General features: G+C 47.2%; 6 protein-coding genes across 6 annotated transcripts; 3 read left to right on the top strand and 3 right to left on the bottom strand.

Annotated features, from left to right (window-relative positions):
• Window positions 1-4: 4 nt before the first annotated feature.
• BJ212DRAFT_1381466 (ammonium transporter AmtB-like domain-containing protein) lies at window positions 5-2381 on the top strand. Its single transcript, XM_041336659.1, has 9 exons — window positions 5-233; window positions 287-477; window positions 530-593; window positions 645-747; window positions 796-1316; window positions 1370-1461; window positions 1513-1701; window positions 1764-1904; window positions 1946-2381. The coding sequence occupies exons 1-9, from the start codon at window positions 209-211 to the stop codon at window positions 2036-2038; spliced, it is 1419 nt and encodes a 472-aa protein (XP_041188914.1). The 5' UTR covers window positions 5-208; the 3' UTR covers window positions 2039-2381.
• Window positions 2382-2616: 235 nt separating this feature from the next.
• BJ212DRAFT_1484777 (cytochrome P450) lies at window positions 2617-4121 on the bottom strand (the record flags this gene model as incomplete). Its single annotated transcript, XM_041340864.1, has 8 exons — window positions 2617-2668; window positions 2703-2839; window positions 2904-3187; window positions 3245-3425; window positions 3476-3486; window positions 3552-3707; window positions 3760-4049; window positions 4108-4121. 8 exons carry the CDS (start codon window positions 4119-4121, stop codon window positions 2617-2619), a joined length of 1125 nt encoding a protein of 374 aa, XP_041188915.1.
• Window positions 4122-8393: 4272 nt separating this feature from the next.
• On the bottom strand, window positions 8394-10876 carry BJ212DRAFT_1381481 (cytochrome P450). Its single transcript, XM_041336660.1, has 12 exons — window positions 10311-10876; window positions 10207-10250; window positions 10069-10150; window positions 9945-10018; window positions 9878-9892; window positions 9521-9819; window positions 9410-9468; window positions 9313-9352; window positions 9243-9253; window positions 9017-9193; window positions 8669-8965; window positions 8394-8605 (listed from the first exon to the last, which is right to left on the bottom strand). The coding sequence occupies exons 1-12, from the start codon at window positions 10716-10718 to the stop codon at window positions 8447-8449; spliced, it is 1665 nt and encodes a 554-aa protein (XP_041188916.1). The 5' UTR covers window positions 10719-10876; the 3' UTR covers window positions 8394-8446.
• Window positions 10877-11382: 506 nt separating this feature from the next.
• BJ212DRAFT_1381492 (cytochrome P450) lies at window positions 11383-13748 on the bottom strand. Its single transcript, XM_041336661.1, has 11 exons — window positions 13292-13748; window positions 13208-13243; window positions 13060-13141; window positions 12937-13010; window positions 12690-12897; window positions 12514-12607; window positions 12404-12438; window positions 12307-12346; window positions 12011-12195; window positions 11663-11959; window positions 11383-11597 (listed from the first exon to the last, which is right to left on the bottom strand). Exons 1-11 carry the CDS (start codon window positions 13717-13719, stop codon window positions 11439-11441), a joined length of 1638 nt encoding a protein of 545 aa, XP_041188917.1. The 5' UTR covers window positions 13720-13748; the 3' UTR covers window positions 11383-11438.
• Window positions 13749-16510: 2762 nt separating this feature from the next.
• On the top strand, window positions 16511-19002 carry BJ212DRAFT_1381520 (uncharacterized protein). Its single transcript, XM_041336662.1, has 17 exons — window positions 16511-16870; window positions 16946-17030; window positions 17088-17101; window positions 17162-17270; window positions 17320-17337; window positions 17390-17415; window positions 17474-17499; window positions 17552-17592; window positions 17646-17670; window positions 17723-17734; window positions 17788-17803; window positions 17851-17991; window positions 18047-18106; window positions 18155-18182; window positions 18239-18296; window positions 18349-18557; window positions 18609-19002. Exons 1-17 carry the CDS (start codon window positions 16782-16784, stop codon window positions 18612-18614), a joined length of 963 nt encoding a protein of 320 aa, XP_041188918.1. The 5' UTR covers window positions 16511-16781; the 3' UTR covers window positions 18615-19002.
• Window positions 19003-19583: 581 nt separating this feature from the next.
• On the top strand, window positions 19584-20963 carry BJ212DRAFT_1484780 (uncharacterized protein; the record flags this gene model as incomplete). Its single annotated transcript, XM_041340865.1, has 12 exons — window positions 19584-19675; window positions 19746-19827; window positions 19887-19900; window positions 19965-20073; window positions 20140-20157; window positions 20210-20235; window positions 20295-20320; window positions 20370-20410; window positions 20464-20488; window positions 20557-20623; window positions 20672-20812; window positions 20867-20963. The coding sequence occupies 12 exons, from the start codon at window positions 19584-19586 to the stop codon at window positions 20961-20963; spliced, it is 738 nt and encodes a 245-aa protein (XP_041188919.1).
• Between the last annotated feature and the right edge of the window lie 848 nt (window positions 20964-21811).

Below are 21811 nucleotides of genomic sequence, written 5' to 3' on the forward strand. Positions count from 1 at the left end.
TCTTGCCAAGTACAGCTTAAAACGCTTTAAGACGGTGGCAGCATGAATTCACGCACGGTAACAGTCCGACGTCTAGGTCCCACAAATATTCCTATATCTACCCACGAGGCGCCCTTTTCCTCCTTTTTCAAGGACGCTCATCTTCCATTTGCAGGAACATTGATTCGCCGCAGCCCCCATCTCATCATCAACTTGCATTAAGGGCAAAATGGTGAACGTCACCTACGACGCTTGTAAGTCCCCTACGTGATTCATTTAAAAAATACTGAACAGTAGCGCTGGATAGCTGGAGACCTGATATCATCTACTGGAACTGTGTTTAATGAGGGCGATATTGCCTGGACATTAGCATCAACCGCCCTAGTATGGATCATGATACCTGGGGTTGGCTTCTTCTACTCCGGTTTACTCAGGAGGAAGAATGCTCTCAACATGATCTACCTCAGTATGATGACCATCGGCGTGGTCTCCTTCCAGGTCCGTTACACTATGGGATTTTAAGCGCCCTGTGTGCTCATCGAGATTGTAGTGGTTCTTCTGGGGCTATTCTCTAGCTTTCAGCGAAACTGCAAGCCCCTACATTGGCAACCTCAGTATGCGTTCCCTCGAATTGAAAGTTTCCACATTTGACCGTTATTCGTTAGAATACTTTGCATTGCAAAATGTACTTGACCAGCCTTCTATCGGTAGTGCCAGAGTACCGGCCATTGTATTTTGTGTATTCCAGCTTATGTTCGCTGCCATCACGTAGGTCATGACTATCGTCTCTCATTCAGGGCGCTCATGTAGCCTCAGTCCCATGATCGCCATTGGTGCCGTTGCAGAACGCAGCCGTTTGGGTCCTCTCGTTGCATTCGTTTTCGCTTGGTCTACACTCGTCTATGATCCTATCGCCTGTTGGACATGGAACTCCCAAGGTTGGTCCTACGTCCTTGGTGGCCTTGATTTCGCTGGTGGTACCCCAGTGCACATATCCTCTGGTACTGCCGCACTTGCGATCTCACTCTACCTTGGCAAACGTCGGGGATATGGCACGGAGCGCCTCGCCTACAAGCCTCATAACACAACTTATGTCATTCTGGGTACGGTATTTCTATGGTTTGGCTGGTTCGGCTTCAACGGTGGCTCTGCCCTCTCCGCAAACTTGCGTGCAACTGAGGCGTGCATTGTTACCAACCTTGCGGCAAGCGTAGGCGGTTTGACTTGGATGTTCTGGGATTATCGTCTTGAGCGCAAGTGGTCCGTTGTCGGTTTCTGTTCTGGGGCTATCTCGGGTCTCGTCGCCATCACTCCTGGTTCGGGCTACGTGGGTTCTCGTGAGTCTCACTTCTTTCAGTCTCCATTGGAAAAAATCCTGACACATGATTAGCGGCTGCTGTTTTGTTCGGCTTCATGGCTGGTACCGTCTGTAACTTTGCTACCCAGCTCAAGTTTATTTTCAAGTTCGATGATACGCTCGATGTAGGTGAACATCCTATGGGCATGAAGTCATCAATACTCATTCTACGTTAGATCTTCGCATCGCATGCCATTGGTGGTATTGTTGGCAACATCCTTACTGGTCTCTTTGCTCAAGCAAGCATTGCTGGTGCTGATGGTATCACTATGATTCCTGGAGGCTGGCTTGACCACAACTACCGTCAACTCGGCATTCAACTTGCAGATTCTGTCTCCGGGCTTTCTTACTCTTTCGTCATGACTGTCAGTCTCGTGACCATATTCTTTCTCTGCACTTCTTTATCTGACTCTTTGCTCGTCCGTAGACCATTATATTGTGGATTATGCACTATATTCCCGGTCTCCGGCTCCGCTGCGACGAGGAGACCGAGATCCTTGGTGTCGACGATGCGGAGATGGGCGAATTCGCATACGACTATGTTGGTATTGAAACCGAGCTCATTCCCGTAGCGAGTACAACATAGGTGCTTCTTCCGGCAGCCGCGAGCCGCAGCACACCGCCGCGACTACATCGCAGATAAGCGAGGAGAAGGATCCGAAACAGCTTGGTGGGGAGGAGGATGTTAGCCGTGTACAGTGAGGTCGTGCACAGGCTGCATTGTGGAATTGGGGTTGGGGATAACACGACTGCAAGAAAGTCTGTCACTCATTTCATCATAGTTTTTTCTCTTGTTGCATCCTAGCGTATTTACTACATTTCTGTATGTTCTGATTGTTTAACAGTAATGTACGTGCTATTTAGATATCCGGACTTTTTCTAGTCACTTCTTGATGGATTGACGTGAAAGTATGCCCCTGTACGGTGGCATAATATTCTCCAAATCAACTACTTGTTCATTTAGTGGTACACTGGTGTCATGTACATCGATACATATTTCGGGAAAGCAAGAAAGCCGGAGATGCGGATTACCACTAATTGTGGGAGTCCGCGGTTCGCAATGAACAATAATATTAGCCTGAAGACCACAGCCGTGGATTAATAATACCTTATAACGGCAGTCTCTTCCTCGACGCGAGACCGTGCAGTTCCCGGGTGTGAATGGCATATCTCACCGCCCAGGAGGTCCTACTTTTCAGGCACAATAATTTAACCACATCATGGATGAAACGGAAGCAGAATATTTGACGGCAGAGCGCAAGTTCGAGACCCGTAGATAGTTATCCAGATAACTTGCGAAATTGACGTCTTGGCGCTAGCGGTATTATATAGCTGCAGACCGCAGTCAAACTTCATAGCGGCGCACCCGAAGAGGCACACTTCAGCCTCAGCACTCCCAACCACCCTCGGCCTTGGTACAGTCCCCAAACTCTCTACGATCGGCACCCCAGGGCCATCTGCCATCTCAGACACAAAGTTTCGCACAAGGACGAACAGTACAGCCTAGAACGACCCAAACTCGGTCAAAACGATCTGGAATCAATTCTCTTAGTGCGCAGCTGCGTACCTTAAACTCTGTCAACGCAAATAGCCTTCCTAAGCACATCCGTGCTCCATCACCGAATGTCATTAAATGACGGTAGCCCTGCAGGGTTCGGGCACCATGCATACCCTCGTCCCCTTCGAGCCAGCGTGAAGGTTTGAACGTCTTCGCGTCAGGGCCCCACATGCTAACAGAGCAATTAAGCGCGGCAAGTGGGACAACGACCACTGTCCCTTTCGGGATACATACGCTCTCGGTAAAGTCACCTGTAGCTGTGCGCAAGGGTTCGCTAAGCGGGATTACATCTTCTTGTATAGCCCGTCATAGTCAGTTCGAGTAGTTTGGATTAAATTTCTGGCGGACACGCACCGCTCGTTCGATTTCCTTGGCTGCTGCGTGGAGGCGAAGAACTTCATTCACTACAGCATCCAGGTAGGGAAGCTTATTTGCAAGGTCGTCATGTGAGGGGGTTGGTCCGAACTCTAAACACTCGTCGCGAAGCTTCGTCTGTATGCCTGGATTCCGCGCAAGTTCTATATAAGCCCACTGTCAAGTTGAAAAAACATAGTGAAAGTAGTGGACTGTTCGAAACTTACTGTCATGGTGACTGATCAAAATGCAAGGAGTAGTGAGAATTCGCATGCGGTCTTGTTCTAGATGAATGTATGTTACCTGCAGTGGTCTCAAAGCCGGCGAGAAGTAGAATCTTTGCCTGGCGGTGACGGAGACCAGTGTCACATCGTTCAGGAGTGTTCTGTGATTCATATACCTGGTCTAATACTTCTTGTGGAGTCAGTCCCTCGCTCTCACCAGATTCTTCCGCTTCCACTAAACAACAGTTTACGATTTGAATCAGAAGGGCAGGACTCACAGAGCTAACCCAAACATGATCTGTCCCCCTGTTCAGTGCCGCCGGTCTCTTTTTCCTTGCGCGTCCGCGAGACCATCTCCTGGCATATTTTGCTAACGATCGGGTTCAGCTTCTGGGAGAACTGTATGCGAGGTAATGGTAGCTTCAGGATGGAAGGAAAATTTTGTGCCAGGGTGACCAAGTTGTAGGAAACGCTGGTAGATGAACTAAAGGCATTCAGGACATGCACGACATCGGAGTTGTTTCCATAGAGTGCGTCGAAATCATGAGACAGAGCAACTATGCCCACACTGTCGAGCCTACGCGGGGAGTGTTGCACGAGTCAGCAGCCTGGTAGAGAGGAATGAAACTGCATACGAGACGTGATTCATCCTACATAATATGTCTGAATGCGCGTATCGGAAACTTATCGAGCGAACAAATACCATTATTGAGCATCAATCACAGCGCAATCAGTTCCTTGATTCGATGCTATCTCATTGTCCCAAGCGATCATTGCCTGTAACAGATTTTGAGTGCAATGCAGACGAACGATTAGCGACTGACCTTGCGAGCGGTATCATGGATGAGAGACATCAAGCTGCGAATGGCAGTTGAGGTAAAGGCAGGGTTGAGAGCCTTGCGCTGCCTGTTGAATGAGAGAATGACATGGATTTAGTTCAGCACAACTTGAAGGTTATAACTCCAACTTTTTGTGATCTTCGCCATCGGCCCACAACACACCTCTTCCGACCCGTCAGTTGCAGAAGCGTACCATCATCTTATAGCTGTACAAGGAGCTAAAGGGACATACTGTCGTTCGAACGGAAAGCTTGTTGAATGGAGTCTGGTTATATAACCACGTGTCTCTTGCAAAAAAATGAGATATCGCCTTCGGATCCCATAGTATGACTCTGGAGAGTCCAAAGACGTGGGGTACCTTGTACACTGGTCCGTACTCTCTGGCCCAGTGTTCGTACAGTTCAGTGATGATAGCGGCAGAGTTCACTGTCTTGGCGAAGCCAAATGACCAACTTGGGCTCTGAGGTCCTCGTATGCATGTTGTTCGTTTTCTTTGATGGTATACCTGCAGGAGATAAAGGGACGGTATCAGAACTGAGGCACATATCGCTAAGCCCACCAGGAGCCATGCGAGGCGAAGATCCTTGAAGGCAAACCACATGTCCCTACCGCAATACTTGTGATGCGACCATGACGAGTCAGTGAGCACTTATGTACTACGGGCAGAGAATAAACAATTGAGATACGGAGCCCGGGCGAAAATGACGTGGTCGTGACGCGACACTGACACGGTGTAGGCAGCACGCTCGAAATGAATTTACAAATACTTTTAATCTTGATTATTGATGAATGCCCGAATTTGCGTACAGGCCCCGGAGTGCTGAAATGCATATCTAGATCTAGATCTCACCACATCTACAACGCTTATCCTCCACGTGCATAAACATTGGTGATGGGTTAATTTGTGTATGCCTTGGAGTTGTACCACTGAACCGGACGTTGCGTTCGATTCAGCGATTTTGCAGAACGCTGCACCGAACGTGTTTGAATGCGTTCAAGACGTTCGGTTCGGCGTTCGAACACTGAAAATATCCGTAATTCATGAAAAAGAAAGTGCGTACAGCGTGTATCTGTGCATGTAGAATCAGAACGAGGCCATGAAGACGAAGAACATGTGGTCATGTGGATCCTAGAGATGAGCGCAAAAATCACGCTGGGGTACATTGATTTTGCGTGCACTGTGCATAACAGAGTGTACAGGCCAAGTTCGGAAGAGGCGTATTCAGTAATAGAATTGGTTAGCAGTGAAGCCTGCGAGGAGTACAGCACCTGGAGTTCAAATGTTGGCCATGAGAGGGCGGGAGTGCACGGATGGTGCAATGTTAGTGGCGGTAGTGGGCGCGGCATGACGACTCGATTCGATCAACATGTTTAGTAGAGCAAAATGAAGAAAGCGCAATGGCACACGTACCTGATATCTAACACAAAAAATCAAACTACAGTTACTACACCAATCCATATTCCTGCTTGACCCTATAATGGCAGCGAATCGGTTTTAGACTGCTGTTATCCTTAGCGTTACGTTTGGAGACGAGCGAGTCCATAAGAGCCTTGAGGGCATTACCAGTATTGCATTCTACACACAAAGGTCGTTAGAAAAACTCGCCCAAGAGCACCAACAGGGCAACTAAGTGAATTGTATACGTCGAAGCAAAGACCACCATAATGATGCCAATGGCTACCATGCCAATGACCGAAGGAATGAAGCCGCTCCAGACCGATGTAAGCACGAGCCAAGTCGCCAAAGAGAGAAGAACGGCTAGCAGATGCCTAAGACCTGAGACTGAAGAAACTAAATGGGTAACCTCGCAAGCCGACAAAGCAACAGCGATAACACAGTGCAGATATCTGAATGGACCGTGGGAAATCGTTGAGCGCTTGGTTAACGAGACAGTCACAGTACTTTAAGCTCAAACTTCATCGGGAGCATATCAAACGTAGATCTGAACCCTCGATTCAGTCCATCTCAAATAGTGATCTAATGATGGTCTACGATGCATCGTGTCGAGCGTTGTCCCTACCTTGTCAAGCCTCAACCACTGTTCCGCGTCAAGCTCAAGCTCGTGACGTGTCCCTAACATCTACGCAGTATGATGGCAAATACATGCTGCGTTAAGCTTCAAGGTTTACCTGCCGCGTCAAGGCTCACTCATGACGTGTCAGCCCCGTGTCACGGCCTGGCCATCCCTCATCAATCATCCATGCTGCGTCGGTGCATCGTAAATACTGCGTCACGCCTCCCATACGCCACGTCAAGCTTTCAAGCCCCACCCTACGCGTCGGTGCCGCGTCAGCTAACATTAGTGTCCCTTTTTATCCTAACAGAACTAGACCTCGTAAGTACTGTAGGAGACAGTAATATCTAGTTGCGACGTTCCAAGAAATCTTACTTGTATGATCTAGAGAAAAAAATAGCATCGCGCTGTTGCAAATCCATATATCTTATGGCTATCGTGAGTGCTTCGATATATGGAGTGAACACATTGAAACCGTCCTCTAGGAACTAATTGAACATAAAATGTACTCCAGTTTGTATCTGGACCTCATAACCGATCGATGTTCTGGGGGACCCACTCTTTCACGACCACAGTATATTCGCTCTTGTCGTGTGATCTGATGAACGGGATGTCTCCAGTGTTGGATCGGATGAGGCAGCACAAAATAGCAAAGTGATGATCAAATTAGTGTGAGTATTTCATTGCTATCATCGTCACATTTTCTAAGCGTGTTTTGGATCTCGTTCAGAGTGCATTTCCCGTGAGGATCCCGAGACATCCCCTTGCTCCTTGCCATAATGAAGACATTGTTCGTCATCACAAATGCCTGCCCTCTTTGATATCATTAACATAAATCTGTAGAGATACAACATTGTCCCTCCATCTGAAGTACAAGTGGACCCAGCTATGCAAAGTATGTATGGTAGACGGTCGACAATTCGACGCGGTAAGGTCAATAGCATGGGGTATGAGGGTCTTAAGTCGGTATACAAAGACAACTAACCCAGCCACAAGGTTCAGCTGGCGCGGCAGGAGAAATATTCGTGGCGTCGTCCTATATCGCGTGAGTTATGAAGACATTTGTTGAAATCCTCCTTCCAATGATTTACTTTCTCTTTCGCAGCAGTAGTCATGCGGGCAATTTCTCACCTGGCCAGTGCATCTCGTACTGTGTCATTTAGTTATCTAGATGAAGCGTGTCAGATACCAACTGAGTAGTTCTCTGATGCGTTGACAACAGTGTTCATGCGGACTGAGTGGTCGAATGGTGCGCTGACAAGATAGGATTCAACAGAAAGGCGGATCCAACAGTGTCGACATGCCCCCTAAGAACGACGAGCCCTTCCCCCACAATGGACTACTACGGGTGGTGTTATCGAATGACGCGGGGCAGATGTGCGCCGTCCTTAGTCCAACACAACGACAACACCAAGTTGTCATGTCCCTTGATCTCGATGAGCGGCTCGCTCGTCATCTTTTGACCACATGGAGACCATGTTGATGACAATAAGCTAGTCGGAACCCCACTCCTGCACGACGAACTCTTGGGTGTTGTCATGCCCCCTGATGGAAAATACATCACCATTGCTATATAGATGAAACGTGAAAATCTACGCATGGAGCCCAGAGGTAGCGATCAAGTAACAGGGTGGTGTCATTCAGAGTTTAATGTAAAGCCCCACATGAAGCTCTGAGGCATGTCATCTCGAGCTCCATTTCGCATTGCATTCACCAGGGACACACAACGTAATCCACATATTAATAGAGACGTACCCATGGTCAGCTGATCCTTCATTCATTGATCTCTGACACCTGTCTTGTGTCGAAACAGCATGTCAACATTTGTCAGTATAGTTTATCCTGCTGGAACGTTTTCTTGCCTGACGCTGATACAGGAACATGACTTCTGGGGAGACAATACAAGCCGATCAGCTCCACTTGCAGGCCCATCAATCCCCTCATCATGATGGGCGCAAATTCTGTGGCATCCTTCGATTTGAACCTGCTTATGCAGGAAAACGAATACCGCTCCGACGCCGGCCCGAAAATTCGGCACATTATATAGATAGATCCTGAGATTGATGTTTTGAGGTTAGCATACAGTTTCCTTACGATACCATTACATAGTTACAGAGCAATCAAAACTCGTAGCGACGCACCCGGAGGGGCACACTTCCAGCCTCAGCACTCCCAACCACTCCCGGCCTTGGTAACATCCCCAAACCCTCCACAATCTGCACTCCAGGGCCATCTGCCATCTCAAACACAAAGGTTCGCACAAGGACGAACAACACAGCCTGAGACGAAACCAGACTAGGTCAAACCAATCCGGAACAAATGCTCGGTGCGCAGCTGCGTACCTTGAACTCTGTCAACGCAAATAGCCTCCCTGGGCACATCCGCGCTCCATCACCGAATGTCATTAAATGACGATAGCCATGCAGGGCTTCTCTTGCCCCCCGAGTACCCTCGTCCTCTTCGAACCACCGGGAAGGTTTGAACGTCTTCGCGTCAGGGCCCCACATGCTAACAGAGCAATTGAGTGCAGCGAACGGGACGACGATCACAGTCCCCTTTGGAATGCATACACTCTCGGTAAAGCTACCGGCAGCTGTGCGCATAGGCTCGCTGAGTGGAATGACGTCTTCTTGCGTAGCCTGTCATACTCAGTTCGAGTGGTTTGTGATCCATTTGAATCTGATACGCACCGATCGCGGGATCTCTTTGACTGGTGCGTGGAGGCGAAGAACTTCGTTTGCCACCGCGTCCAGGTAGGGAAGCTTATTCGCCAGGTCGTCATATGAGGGAGTCGGTCCGAACTCCAGACACTCGTCGCGAAGCTTCGTCTGCACGTCTGGATTCCGCGCGAGTTCTACCAAAGCCCACTGTGGAGTTGAGAAACACGGATGGAGTAGCGGACGGTTCGAAACTTACTGTCATGGTAACTTATAAAATGCGAGCAACGGTGAATACCTAATTTTTTTGCTAGTCGAATGCACGTTACCTGCAGTGGTCTCAAAGCCGGCGAGGAGGAGAACCCTTGCCTGGCGGAGATGGAGATCAGCGTCCCATCGTTCAGGAAAGTTTTATGATTCGTGTACCTCGTCTATTACTTCTTGTGGAGTCAGTCCCGCGCTCTCACCAGATCCCTCCGCTTTCACTATACAACAATTTCAGGGTTTATGATATGGCAAATGAACGGAAAGACTCACAGAGCAAACCCAAACACGATTTGTCCCCTTGCGCAGCACCGCCAGTCTCCGTTTCCTTGCGTGTCCGCGATAACAACTCCTGGCATATTTTGCCAATTATCAGGCGAAATTTTCGGGCGAATTGTGTGCGAGGCAATGGCAGCTTCAGGATGGAAGGAAAGTTTTGTGCCAATATGACCAAGTTGTTGGAAAAATTGGCAGATGAACCAAATGCATTCAGGACGTGCACGACATCGGAGTCATTTCCATCGAGTGCACCAAAGTCATGGGAGAAGACGGCTATGCCCGCACTGTCGAGTCTATGTGGCAGGTGCTGGATAAGACACCGGCCTGGTAGAAAGGAATGAATATGCATACGAGATGTGATTCATCCTGCATAATGTGTCTGAGTGCGCAGGTACGAAACTTTGGGGAGAAAACCTACCATCGTTGAACATCAATTACTGCGCAGTGAGTTCTTTGGTTCGATTCTATCTCACCGTCCCAAGCGGTCGCTGTCTGTAACACATTTTGAGTGAAGTGCAGGGTGAATCGATTAGTGACCTGACCTTGTGAGCAGCATCATGGAAAACAGATGTCAAGTTGCGAATAGCAGCTGCGCTCAAGGCAGGATTGAGGGCCCTGCGCTGCCTGATGAATAACACGAATTTAGCTCGGAACAACTCGGAGGTCGTTTTACTTCCAACCTTTTGTGACTTTCACCATCGGCCCATAACACTCCTCTTCCGAGCTGTCAGTCGCATAAGCGCGCCATTACACTGTAGCTGTACAAGAAGGTAGAATGATATACCGTTGCTCGAACGACGTTCTTGTTGAACGGAACTTGGTTATACAACCATGTGTCTCTTGCAAAGAAATGAGAGATTGCTTTCGGATCCCATAGTATAACCTTGGACTGTCCAAAGATACCCGGAACCTTGTACACTGGACCGTACTCGCTGGCCCAACGTTCGTACAGTTCAGTTGTAGTGGTGGAATCTAGCACAGTCTTGGCGAAGCCAAACACCCAGCCTGGGCTCCGAGGTCCTCGTATGGGTGTCGTTCGTTGTTTTCGGCGATATATTTGCAGGAGATAGAGGGACGCCAGTACCAAAACCGAGATACGTGTCGCTGAGCCTGGCAGGGACGAGACGAGGAAAATGTCCTTGAAGGCAAGCCAAACATCCCTGCCCCAGTGCTTGCTTTGCAACAAACTCATGATGATGGTTGTTAACAAGATCGATCAGTGCCCGCTCTTAAATGATAATCACAGGGCAGCAAAAGGGCAGGTGAGATGCCCGAGGGTAATGCCCGCTGGCATACACTGATCGCATCTTCAAGCTTCATCAGGCGGCTATCTGTCACGGTAAAGTTAGCAACAGCAAGCGCTCGCGGAGCCTATATTACATGCCACATTCATACTAGTGCTGACAGCGCTGACAGCTTGCAGTGCAATCCAAATCGGATTTCCATCAAACGAGATAGATAGCTTAGGAACTCAGCTGCAGATAACCCGGCGTGCCTTCATCTTTCTCGTTATTTTCAAGACTTTCAATTGTAATACGGGCCTTCGGACTGTTGCATTACTGGCAGGCATACTGTGTATCAGTCCATTTGTCGTCGTCTTGACATTTCAAATATTTGCAAGTATATAATTTATCATGTATATGGTTCTGCAGAAGTTTGCTTCACTTACCTCGCATACATTGAAGTCACTCGTGGTAGATGATACAACCCGCTCAGTTCCGGTTGCAGGCCCATCAACCCCTTCATGGGCGCAATTTCTTCTGCGTCCTTCGATTTGGACCTGCAAATGCCCGAAAACCAAGTCTGCCCCAGCCCTAGCCCGAAAATTCGGCAAATTATATACATTAGATCGATGATTTAAGGTTAGCATACAGTTGACTTTTTACGATACCATTACACAGTTGCAGGGCAGTCAAACCTCATAGCGACGCACCCACAGAGGCACACTTCCAGACTCAGCACCCCCAACTACCTCCGGCCTCGGTAAAGTCCCCAAACCCTCCACAATCTGCACTCCAGGACCGTCCACCATCTCAAACACGAAGGTCCGCACAAGGACGAATAGTACAGCCTGAGGCGAAACCAGACTAGGTCAAACCAATCCGGAACAGATACTCTCAGTGTGCAGGTGCGTACCTTGAACTCTGTCAACGCAAATAGCCTCCCCAGGCACATCCGCGCTCCACTACTGAATGTCATTAAATGACGGTAGCCATGCAGGGCTTCTCTGGCCTCATAAGTACCCTCGTCCCGCTCGAACCACCGGGAAGGTTTGAACACCTTTGCGTCGGGGCCCCACATGCTGACAGAGCAATCGAGTGCAGCGAGCGGGACGATGATCATAGTTCCCTTTGGGATGCATACACTCTCGGTAAAGCTACCGGCAGCTGTGCGCATAGGCTTGCTGAGTGGGATGACGTCTTCTTGCATAGCCTGTCATACTCAATTCGAGTGGTTTGTGTTGCATTTGAGTCGGATACGCACCGATCGCATGATCTCTTTGATTGATGCGTGAAGGCGAAGAACTTCGTTCGCCACAGCGTCCAGGTAGGGAAGCTTATTCGTGAGGTCGTCATATGAGGGAGTCGGTCCGAACTCTAGACACTCGTCGCGAAGCTTCGTCTGCACGTCTGGATTCCGCGCAAGTTCTACCAAAGCCCACTGTGGAACTGAGAAACACGATTGGAGCAGCGGATGGTTCGAAACTTACTGTCATGGTAACTGATTAAATGCGAGCAATGATGAATATCTGATTGTTCTGTCAGACGGATGCACATTACCTGCAGTAGTCTCAAAGCCGGCGAGAAGGAGAATCCTTGCCTGGCGAAGATGGAGATCAGCGTCCCATCGTTCGGGAGAGTTCCATGATTCGTGTACCCCGTCTGTTGCTTCTTCTGAAGTCAAGTCCCGCGCTCTCACCAGATTCCTCCCCTTTCACTATACAACAATTTCAGGGTTACAATTTGGCAAACAAGCGCAGGGCTCACAGAGCAAACCCAAACATGATTTATCCCCCTGCACGGCGCCACCAGTCTCCTTTTCCTTGCGTGTCCGCGATAGCATCTCCTGGCATATTTTCAACTATCAAGCAAAACTTTCGGGAGAATTGTGTGAGAGGCAATGGCAGCTTCAGAATGGAAGGAAAGTTTTGTGCCAATATGACCAAGTTGTTGGAAACATCGATGGATGAACCAAATACATTCAGGATGTGCGCGACCTCAGAGTCATTTCCATCGAGTGTGCCGAAGTCATGGGACAGGACGGCTAATACCCACACTGTCGAGTCTATGTGGCAAGGTGCTGATAAGACACCAGCCTGGTAGAAAGGAATGAATATGCATACGAGATGTGATTCATCCTGCATAATGTGCCTGAGTGCGCAGGTACAAAACTTTGGGGAGAAAAATCACCATTGTTGAACATCGATTACTGCGCAGTGAGTTCTTTGGTTCGATTCTATCTCACTGTCCCAAGCGATCGCTGTCTGTAACATATTTTGAGTGAAGTGCAGGGTGAATCGATTAGTGACCGACCTTGTGAGCAGCATCATGGAAAACAGATGTCAAGTTGCGAATAGCAGCTGCGCTCAAGGCAGGATTGAGAGCCTTGCGCTGCCTGATGAATGAGATAAAATGACATGGATTTAGCTCGGAACAACTCGGAGGCCGTCTTACTTCCAACCTTTTGTGACTTTCACCTTCAGCCCATAACACTCCTCTCCCGAACTGTCAGTCACATAAGCACGCCGTTGCCCTATAGTTGTACAAGAAGATAAAGCGACATATCATTGTTTGAAGAGCGGTCTTGCTGAACGGAGAATGATTATACAACCATGTGTCTCTCGCAAATAAATGAGAGATTGCTTTCGGGTCCCATAGCATAATCTTGGACTGTCCAAAGACACCCGGAACCTTGTACACTGGACCGTACTCGCTGGCCCAACGTTCGTACAGTTCAGTTGTAGTGGTGGAATCTAGCACAGTCTTGGCGAAGCCAAACACCCAGCCTGGGCTCCGAGGTCCTCGTATGGGTGTCGTTCGTTGTTTTCGGCGATATATTTGCAGGAGATAGAGGGACACCAGTACCAAAGCCGAGATAAGCGTTGCTGAGCCTGCGAGGGGCGAGACGAGGAAAATGTCCTTGAAGGCAAGCCAAATGTCCCTGCCGCAGTGCTTGCTCTGGAACAAATCCATGATGATGGCTGTTAACAATATCGATTAGTAACCCCCTGTCAAATACTGGTCCGAACAAGGCAACAAAAGGACAAGCAAGATAACCCTGAAAATGCTAGCATGCAGGCCGCACTCAACAGCAAGCGCTCGCGGAGCTTATATTTTATGCATAGTACTACTACTAAGCGGCTTGCCAGCAACTTAAAGTACAATCCAAACAGGATTTCCATCAAACGAGAGAGAAAGGGACAATTGCCGGTGGGTAGGTCCTATCCACTATTCGCTGATATATCCGACCTGTTTAACAGATCTACTAATTTCACAGGGTTCGATCGCGACATATGACTGTGACGGCTGACCCCCATGAAGCTATCTGACATACTGGCGACTGTTGCTCGATTTTGTCATCTTGTATGCTAGTGACTTGGACGTGAGTGCTGAGTGCTCTACGCAGCGGGACAATTTGCAAGTAGAACTGCGAGGAGTGAATTCTTGTTGGGGTACCATGGGAAGGCAAGGATAAAAGGTATTAGTGTTGACGTTTTCACTGTACAGGACGGCAAGACAATCAATTGCATGCAGGACGGATAGAAAAAATGATGACCCACGTATGTCAAACATTCATCATCAATTACAAATTATGTAATGATCACTCATCCGCATACGAGGACATTCAAGTTGGATCCGCCTTCCAGCACTAGTGCGCACTCGAATATTGGAATAACAAACATCCTTGGGGCCTGATCAAGACGAAACAAGGCATCCGTTCACTGGCAACTGCAAGCTGAACACTCCTTCCTCGCAACCAACCGAACTCCTGGATTATCACTACTTTCTATCCACTTCAAGGCATACTCGCTTCGCCTGTTCGTTCATTATGTCTCTTGGATGATATCTCTCATAAGCCTCCAAAAATGTGACTTATCCAGGTTTACTTCGAACCTTACCAGGCTGGCACATATGAAGAATATCTTTGGCGGCGCGCACCTCACAATCTTCCGATCGACGGATCTGGCGGGCGCATCGTGCTACCTGCGAGTCATCAGATATGGACAGAGTTTGTCTGGATCTCGCCAAGCCATCGTTTCTGGTGCATCTAAAATGGAATACGCCTGTTGGATTACTTGTATTGACGCATCTTCGCAGAATCATGTCAGAGAACGCTTAGGCTAGTAAACAATTCCTGTGTATCAGTCTGTGATACCAGGACAAGTCCTTAGATCCTTGGAACTGCTTGCCGTGACTCCATCGATTCAGTTGCATTCTCCACGGAGGACGACCATTACAGTTGACAGGGTTATCGAGTCACTATACTCGCTTCTCACTGACATTACCAATTCTCAAATTGGCACACGTCCCCTCCACTGGCCCCTTCACAACTTTCTCAAAGAAGAGTCACGGAGCCAGTTCTTCGTCAACGCGTCACCTTAACTACACCCACACTTGCTTGTCTGGTCTTGCTCCCGGCAATCACAAACTAATAGCATCAAGCCTGTTGCATGATAACTGGGGGGAGTCACGTGTCATGAACCATACTAAGTTACAGTACGATTACAACTTGTATGTTGTCGCGTGAAGCACCAGCACTGATAATGCTGATACAGGACGATGATACAAACCGCACATCTTCACTCCGCTCGTACATCAGGATTGATATTCAACCTGTAAATGCGATGCGCGAAGTTTTTGTGAGATCTCCGATCATCGCCGCTCAACTCCCCCTTTTAATGAGATTAAACAGCCATCTTTAGAGACACGGCACTGTGAGGCGGGCATGAAGGCCGACAGTTCAATGTAACCAAGTCAAGCTACAACGGCAGTACAACGGTCTCAAGTGTGTATACAATGATGTCCAATACAGAACAGAAGGTTCACCGTCTACTACCTATTTTCATACGACAAGATGTCATTTTGCACCACCCTCCGACTTCTAGTTCTGGAGCGAAGTAACCAAGCACCTTCCTTTCGGTATCGCTCAAAAATAACTGATATGCTTGTTGAAATAACATCGATATCACGATTACGCGCGTTCCTGATATCAACTGTGCCTCGTGGTGCAGGAAGTGCTCCTACCGATCAGCGTAAGAAGCTATGATTCATCGTAGGATAGATGCGGTACACTGATTGTGAAGTGTATAGATATGTAAATGCACCGCTGGTGGAATTTGTTCCACTAGCGATATCTTCCTCTGCGCAGGACCTTTTGCCACAAGTTGACTTGGGGAACACGTTTGGGGCACTTTATTGGGGTCACCCATTCAGCAGTGTTTGTAAACTATTTCCTCTACCGACTCTTCCGCTGATACAGTTGGTCTTAGATCCAGCTGTTAGAGCATGTTGGTTCGCGAATGGGTTTGAAACATCTTCGTCGACTTTTTGGCATACATATTTCTTTTCCTCCTGTTTGTTATCACTGTTAGTAATATGATCGAGTTTGATGAATAAATAAGTGTCCATCCGCAGGGGGAGTGTACGAATACATAACATTGAGTACTCGGCTGACGATAGTTTAGGTGTTTTTAGAAGAAAATTACGATTATGTTAAAGAAGGGCAAACTGAACAAAAAAGTGCCAAACGCGACCTGGATTATCGTCTTGGAGAGCAAACTAAGGAGAATGTTCGATGATCGTGACCAACCGAGTACACCATCTTTTTCGAGAGCAAACAATGTTAGTGGAATCCCTCGCAACTTTTACTTGTGCTTGTTGTGCAGAGTGTTCTCTTCGTAGTCGTGAATTCGTCAGATCTTCAGATGTGTATTGTGACTTGTTCTTAGAGCTTGAGCCAGGACACTGCCATGATAGTATGAGATATGACCGTGACATTGCCACTCCTCGATCCAGACGCTATGCAAGGCAACATACACTCAAGTTTAAGTCTGTATGCAGCCATCGTGGGACTTTACATCATAGCACCTTCGCCGGAAATTCATTCATGCTAATACGTTTTATAATAGACATGCCTCCACCATCATGCATCAGCGCTCTGCGTCAGAAGTCATGATTCTCTCACAGAACAAATGGCAGTGCAGTTACTCCGGGGTATATAGTAGGGTGGACATAGACTGGTTCAGGCAGCGACAATGTCTTCTTCGGCGCAGGATGCCATTCCACAACTTAATCTGGGAAACACATTTGGGGCACTTTTTATTGGGGTTGTCCTTGCAGCAGTGTTAGTAAACCATTTGCTCATTATGCAATCAAAAGCTGAGCGCTTCCTGTCGTTGTAACATATCCCTTGGAACAGTCTCTTCGGTCTAACCAATGTTCAAGCTTTCATCTACTTCCAGGCGCATAAAAGCGCAGCAGGGATAACATTTTTCAAACTGGTTGTACGTCTATGGTGTCTTGTTGTCAGTTCCGATGATCTTGATGTCACGTTCTGGCAGGTTACCTGGCTTTGGTGGGTGTCCTTTTGAGTTGCAATTATTGATCGCTTAGAGATTTTTTCCCAAACTTTTAGGATATTTGATGCTCTGCACCTGGCCTTGACAGTCCATTGCGTCTATTACTATTTGGTAACAAATTATGCGAACTTTGGTGTGCTCACGGAAATCGTATGGAGTCTCAAAGTGAGTTTCTACATTAGCTCTCTGTGCAGCTTCTAATGGGCTGGAACAGCTTCAGTTAGTAATCAACGTAAGTTGTGTTTCCTGTTTTCTGTGATCCGCCCACAACACGCACTGCACAGATTTTCATCATTCCTATGGTACATCTGTAAGTTCAATAACTGCAGTCTGTTATTGCAATATTCAAGTCATGTTTTGGTCAATAGTTTGTATGTTCATCGCATATGGAAAGGTCATCATTCCTTTACTATCGTGGATTTGCTACGTTTACTAAATGAAACTAGTAAGCAAGGGTCGATCAAGAGTTCTCCCAGCCATAGCATTGGTAGGTTTGCAATCGGGGTTCAATCACATTTCATCCTGTTGATTCACTGTCAGTGTATAGTCGTGGTCCTGAGTTCAGGCGAGTTTGTTACCTGCAAATGTTCTTCATATGATCTTTAACCTCTCCTCAGGTGTTGCCATCCGTGAGATTTCAATGGTGCTCTTGTTATTGGCTCATCATTTGACCTATTGACAGCCCTTGTATGGGCGCAGTGAGTTGATCAGCTCCCTGACCTCAGGAAATGCTGATAGCGAGTAGATATAAGGTCAACTTGTTCAAGGATTTGGTTGGAATCGAGTGGTCGACGTACCTGTCATTGGGAGCGGCTACTTTTGTTGATTTTCTCATCGCATCATCATTATGCTATCTCCTCGCCACTTCACGTACTGGGTTCTCTAGGTACGGAGCAGTTTGTTTCCTATCGGCATCTGATATACTAACGCAGATTGCTCAGCACCGATTCATTCATAACAAAGCTCGTGGGCTATACCATCAGTACTGGCTGTCTGACAAGGTACCCTTCCGTCCAGCCTACCCTATACCTTGACTAATATTTTGACAGTGTATGTTCGATGTCGATCATAATCACAGTGAGATTATATCCATTGTATTGTCTACATCCGAGGTCTCTGAGGGTTGCCTGCAGTGCGCTGTGATGCCGACAACCTTCATCTTCATTGGTCTCCAATTTTTAGTGACTAAATGTATGTCCAATAATACATTCTCTCATGATCGTGCTGACCAGCGGCATATAAGTATATGTCAACTCATTTATCGCATTCCTGAACGCGCGGTACTACATGCAGGCCAACGTGATTATCAATTCTCCTCAATTTTATGAGCGCCACGGCGTCTACCACCCGGAACTCCACATTAGCGCGTCGCAAGACGAAGAGTTTCAGAAATCCCAGAAGGACCCTGAGGATGAAGTATTACATACTGCGCAACCTATCCAGACTGCTATGGTTGGTGATTGTGCTATCGTTGATAGAAGCGGGCTAATTGATGCACCTTAGCCATAGTCGCTGACAGTGGAATGAAGTCTTTCTTGTTATTGGTAGGCATGGATTATTAACTGCGTGTCTAATTGAGAGACCACTCGCAAAAAATCTGAGTTCATAATAAATTATCATTCGTATCCTGACAATGTTTGCGGGGAGTAAGTTGTTTTGTTCTCTTGTAAATGCATGACCAGATTCGATTTCACACCAGGTTCTGGAATGACAAGCGCAGGCTCCATGATGGGAATCAAAATATGTAGTAATTGGTATGCCAGCTGCAGGGTCGTCAGACTTTAGAAACGACGACGTCTTTTTGACATCTTTAGACAATTGTATCGATACATTACCACTTGATCGCCACTGGACCCAATTGCAATTCTCTACTACCCCTGTTTAGAACAACTTGCGGTAGAAACTGGAATGCTGGAACGAGCAAGCTTTTGTTCCCGAGGCGTGATGGTGCAAGGTTCAAACTCATGGCTTATAGGATGAGTGGAAGGATGAGAACCGTCCTATTGGTGCACTATCCTTATAGATGGCAGTGTTGACACTGCCGCTGTGCCTCATTCATCATGACTTCACAGTACAGGATGCACTCCCACCACCATCATCACAAGCTATCCATCGAAGAGCAAATGCCGATGCACCTATCTCATTCTAGATCATATCCACATCTTCCTCAATGCGGGATCTTCTCTCACAAGTAGATCTTGGAAACATGTTTTGGGCATTTTTATTGGGGTCGCCCTTGCAGCGATGTTAGTACACGCTACTTTTTTGCATTCAACAGAGTTATCCTCCCACTTACGTGGGAGTCGGGGATGTGATATTGTTCCCGATATCAAACTTTGTGTCTCATCATTTGTGCAGGAAGTGCTCCCATCATCAGTGTAAGAAGCTATAATTCACCATAGAATAGATGGCAATGCAGTACACTGATTGTGAGGTATATAGATAAATGTACCACTGGTGGAATTTGTTCGGCCAGCAATGTCTTCTTCCTCCGCGCAGGATCTCTTGCCACAAATTGACCTGGGGAACACGTTTGGGGCACTTTTTATTGGGGTCACCCTGTCAGCAGTGTTCGTAAACTATCTTCTCATCACACAATCAATGCTGAATGCTTGTCGTTGTATTATAACTCATAAATAGTCTCTTTGGTCTAACCAACGTTCAAATCTCCATTTACTTCCAGACACATAGAGTCACGGGGATGACTATTTTTAAGCTGATTGTACGTATATCATGCTGTCCTATTTATCAGTTCAATCATTGACACTACACGTACGTCAGGTTATCTGGCTCTGGTAGGTGTCCCTTCGATTACAATAGCTGAACACTGCAATTTTACGCTGTACCCCCATATTTTAGGATACTTGATGCTCTACACCTGGCATTGATTGTACATTGCGTCTATTATTATTTAGTGATCCACTACGCGGACTTCAATGTGCTCACAGAAATCGTGTGGAGTTTGAAAGTGAGTTTCCTACTTTGGCCCTCTATGCAACCTGGTAACGCTTATGATATTGACGGGCTTTTGCAGTTTCAGTTAATACTCGATGTAAGTCATTTCTCCTGAACCCTGAGATTTGCACCAGACACACATTTAACAGGTTCTCATCGTTTGTACGGTACATTTGTAAGTTCGATGTGCAATATTACACGCAACATTTTAATTGATGCTGTCTCGGTCCATAGTTCGTATGTCTATCGCATATGGATAGGTACATCATTCCTAGTGATTATTTATCTCTACTAATATGATGGATCTAGTCAGCAAGGGCCGGTCAAGAGTTCTCCCGGCTGTAACAATGGTAGGTTTGCAGTCGGTACTCGATGGTATATCGTTTTGTTGACACACCGTCAGTGCATAGTCTTAGTCCTATCAGAAGGTGAGTCTGTCACTTAAAATGCTCTTCACTCGATCTTAAAAGTCTATTCAGCTGTTTCCATCCGTAAGACTTCAGTGTTGCTACCTTTGTTATTTACCCATCACTCCATGCAACGACAGCTGTCGTTTTGGCGCAGTGAGTCAGACAGCTCCCTGACTTCGCGAATTTGCTGATAGCCAGTAGATATCGGGTCGATGTGTTCCAGGACGTGGTTAAAACCGAGTGGGCGACATACCTGACTTTAGGCTCGATCACTTTTGATGATATCCTTATTGCGTCATCGTTATGCTATCTCCTCGCTACTTCCCGTACTGGATTCTCTAGGTAAGGAGCGCTTCGTTCGCTGTCGTGAACTGATATACTAACGCGGTCATTTAGCACCGATTCTTTTGTAACAAAGCTCGTGGTTTATATCATTAGTACAGGCTGTCTGACGAGGTATCCCTCTCTCCAACACACCCCATACTTTGACTAATATGTCTGCAGTGTATGTTCAATGATAGCTCTAATTACTGTGAGGTTCCTTCTCCTGCACTGTCCATGATTGCGATCTCAGACAGCCACCTATAGTGCGCGGTGATGCCGAAGAACTTTGTCTTTCTCAGTATTGGATTCTTAGTGACCAAATGTAAGATCAACACATTCGCTCAGGATCATGCTGACCAGCAGTACGGTTTCAAGTATACGTGAACTCGTTCATGGCACTTATGAATGCAGGATATTACCTGCAGGCCGACACAGGCAGTGTGGGTTCTTCCGAATTTCGGGTCCGCCATGATGTTTACCGCCCGAGCTGCGCATTAACACGTCGCAAGACGAAAAGCCTCAGACAAACGTGTCCGATGATCTAGTGTTGCAGATCACTCGACCTACTCAAGCTGTCATGGTTGGTAATTGTATTGTTGTTGATGTAAGAGGGCTAATGACACAGTTTATGCACAGTTGCCAACGACGGGGAAGATGGAAATAGATTCTTTCTCGTTGGCGTGATAGACTATCAGTAGGCATGCATTATTATTTGTGCGTTTCCTCGCGAGTAGCGCTCACAAATAACTTATGAGTTCCAGGTAAATTATCACTTTGCCCACCATATTTATGGACGTACTTCAATTGCTAGCTGTGAAACATCGGCATTCTGTCTGAGACTTGCATGTCGTATGACCTGGACTGTCCCAAACCACAGCCCCTGATCTTGTACGTTCATCCGTACTCTTCTGCTAGTCATTTTTAGAATTCAGTGGTCGTGGCGGTATCCAGCTTTGCTAAGCACCTAACTTGGGCCCTGAGTCCGAGGCCGTATGCGTGTCGTTAGTTGATGATCGA

The sequence above is a fragment of the Suillus subaureus genome (genome assembly GCF_016647635.1).
Source record: "Suillus subaureus strain MN1 chromosome Unknown BJ212scaffold_36, whole genome shotgun sequence".
Lineage (NCBI taxonomy): Eukaryota > Fungi > Basidiomycota > Agaricomycetes > Boletales > Suillaceae > Suillus > Suillus subaureus.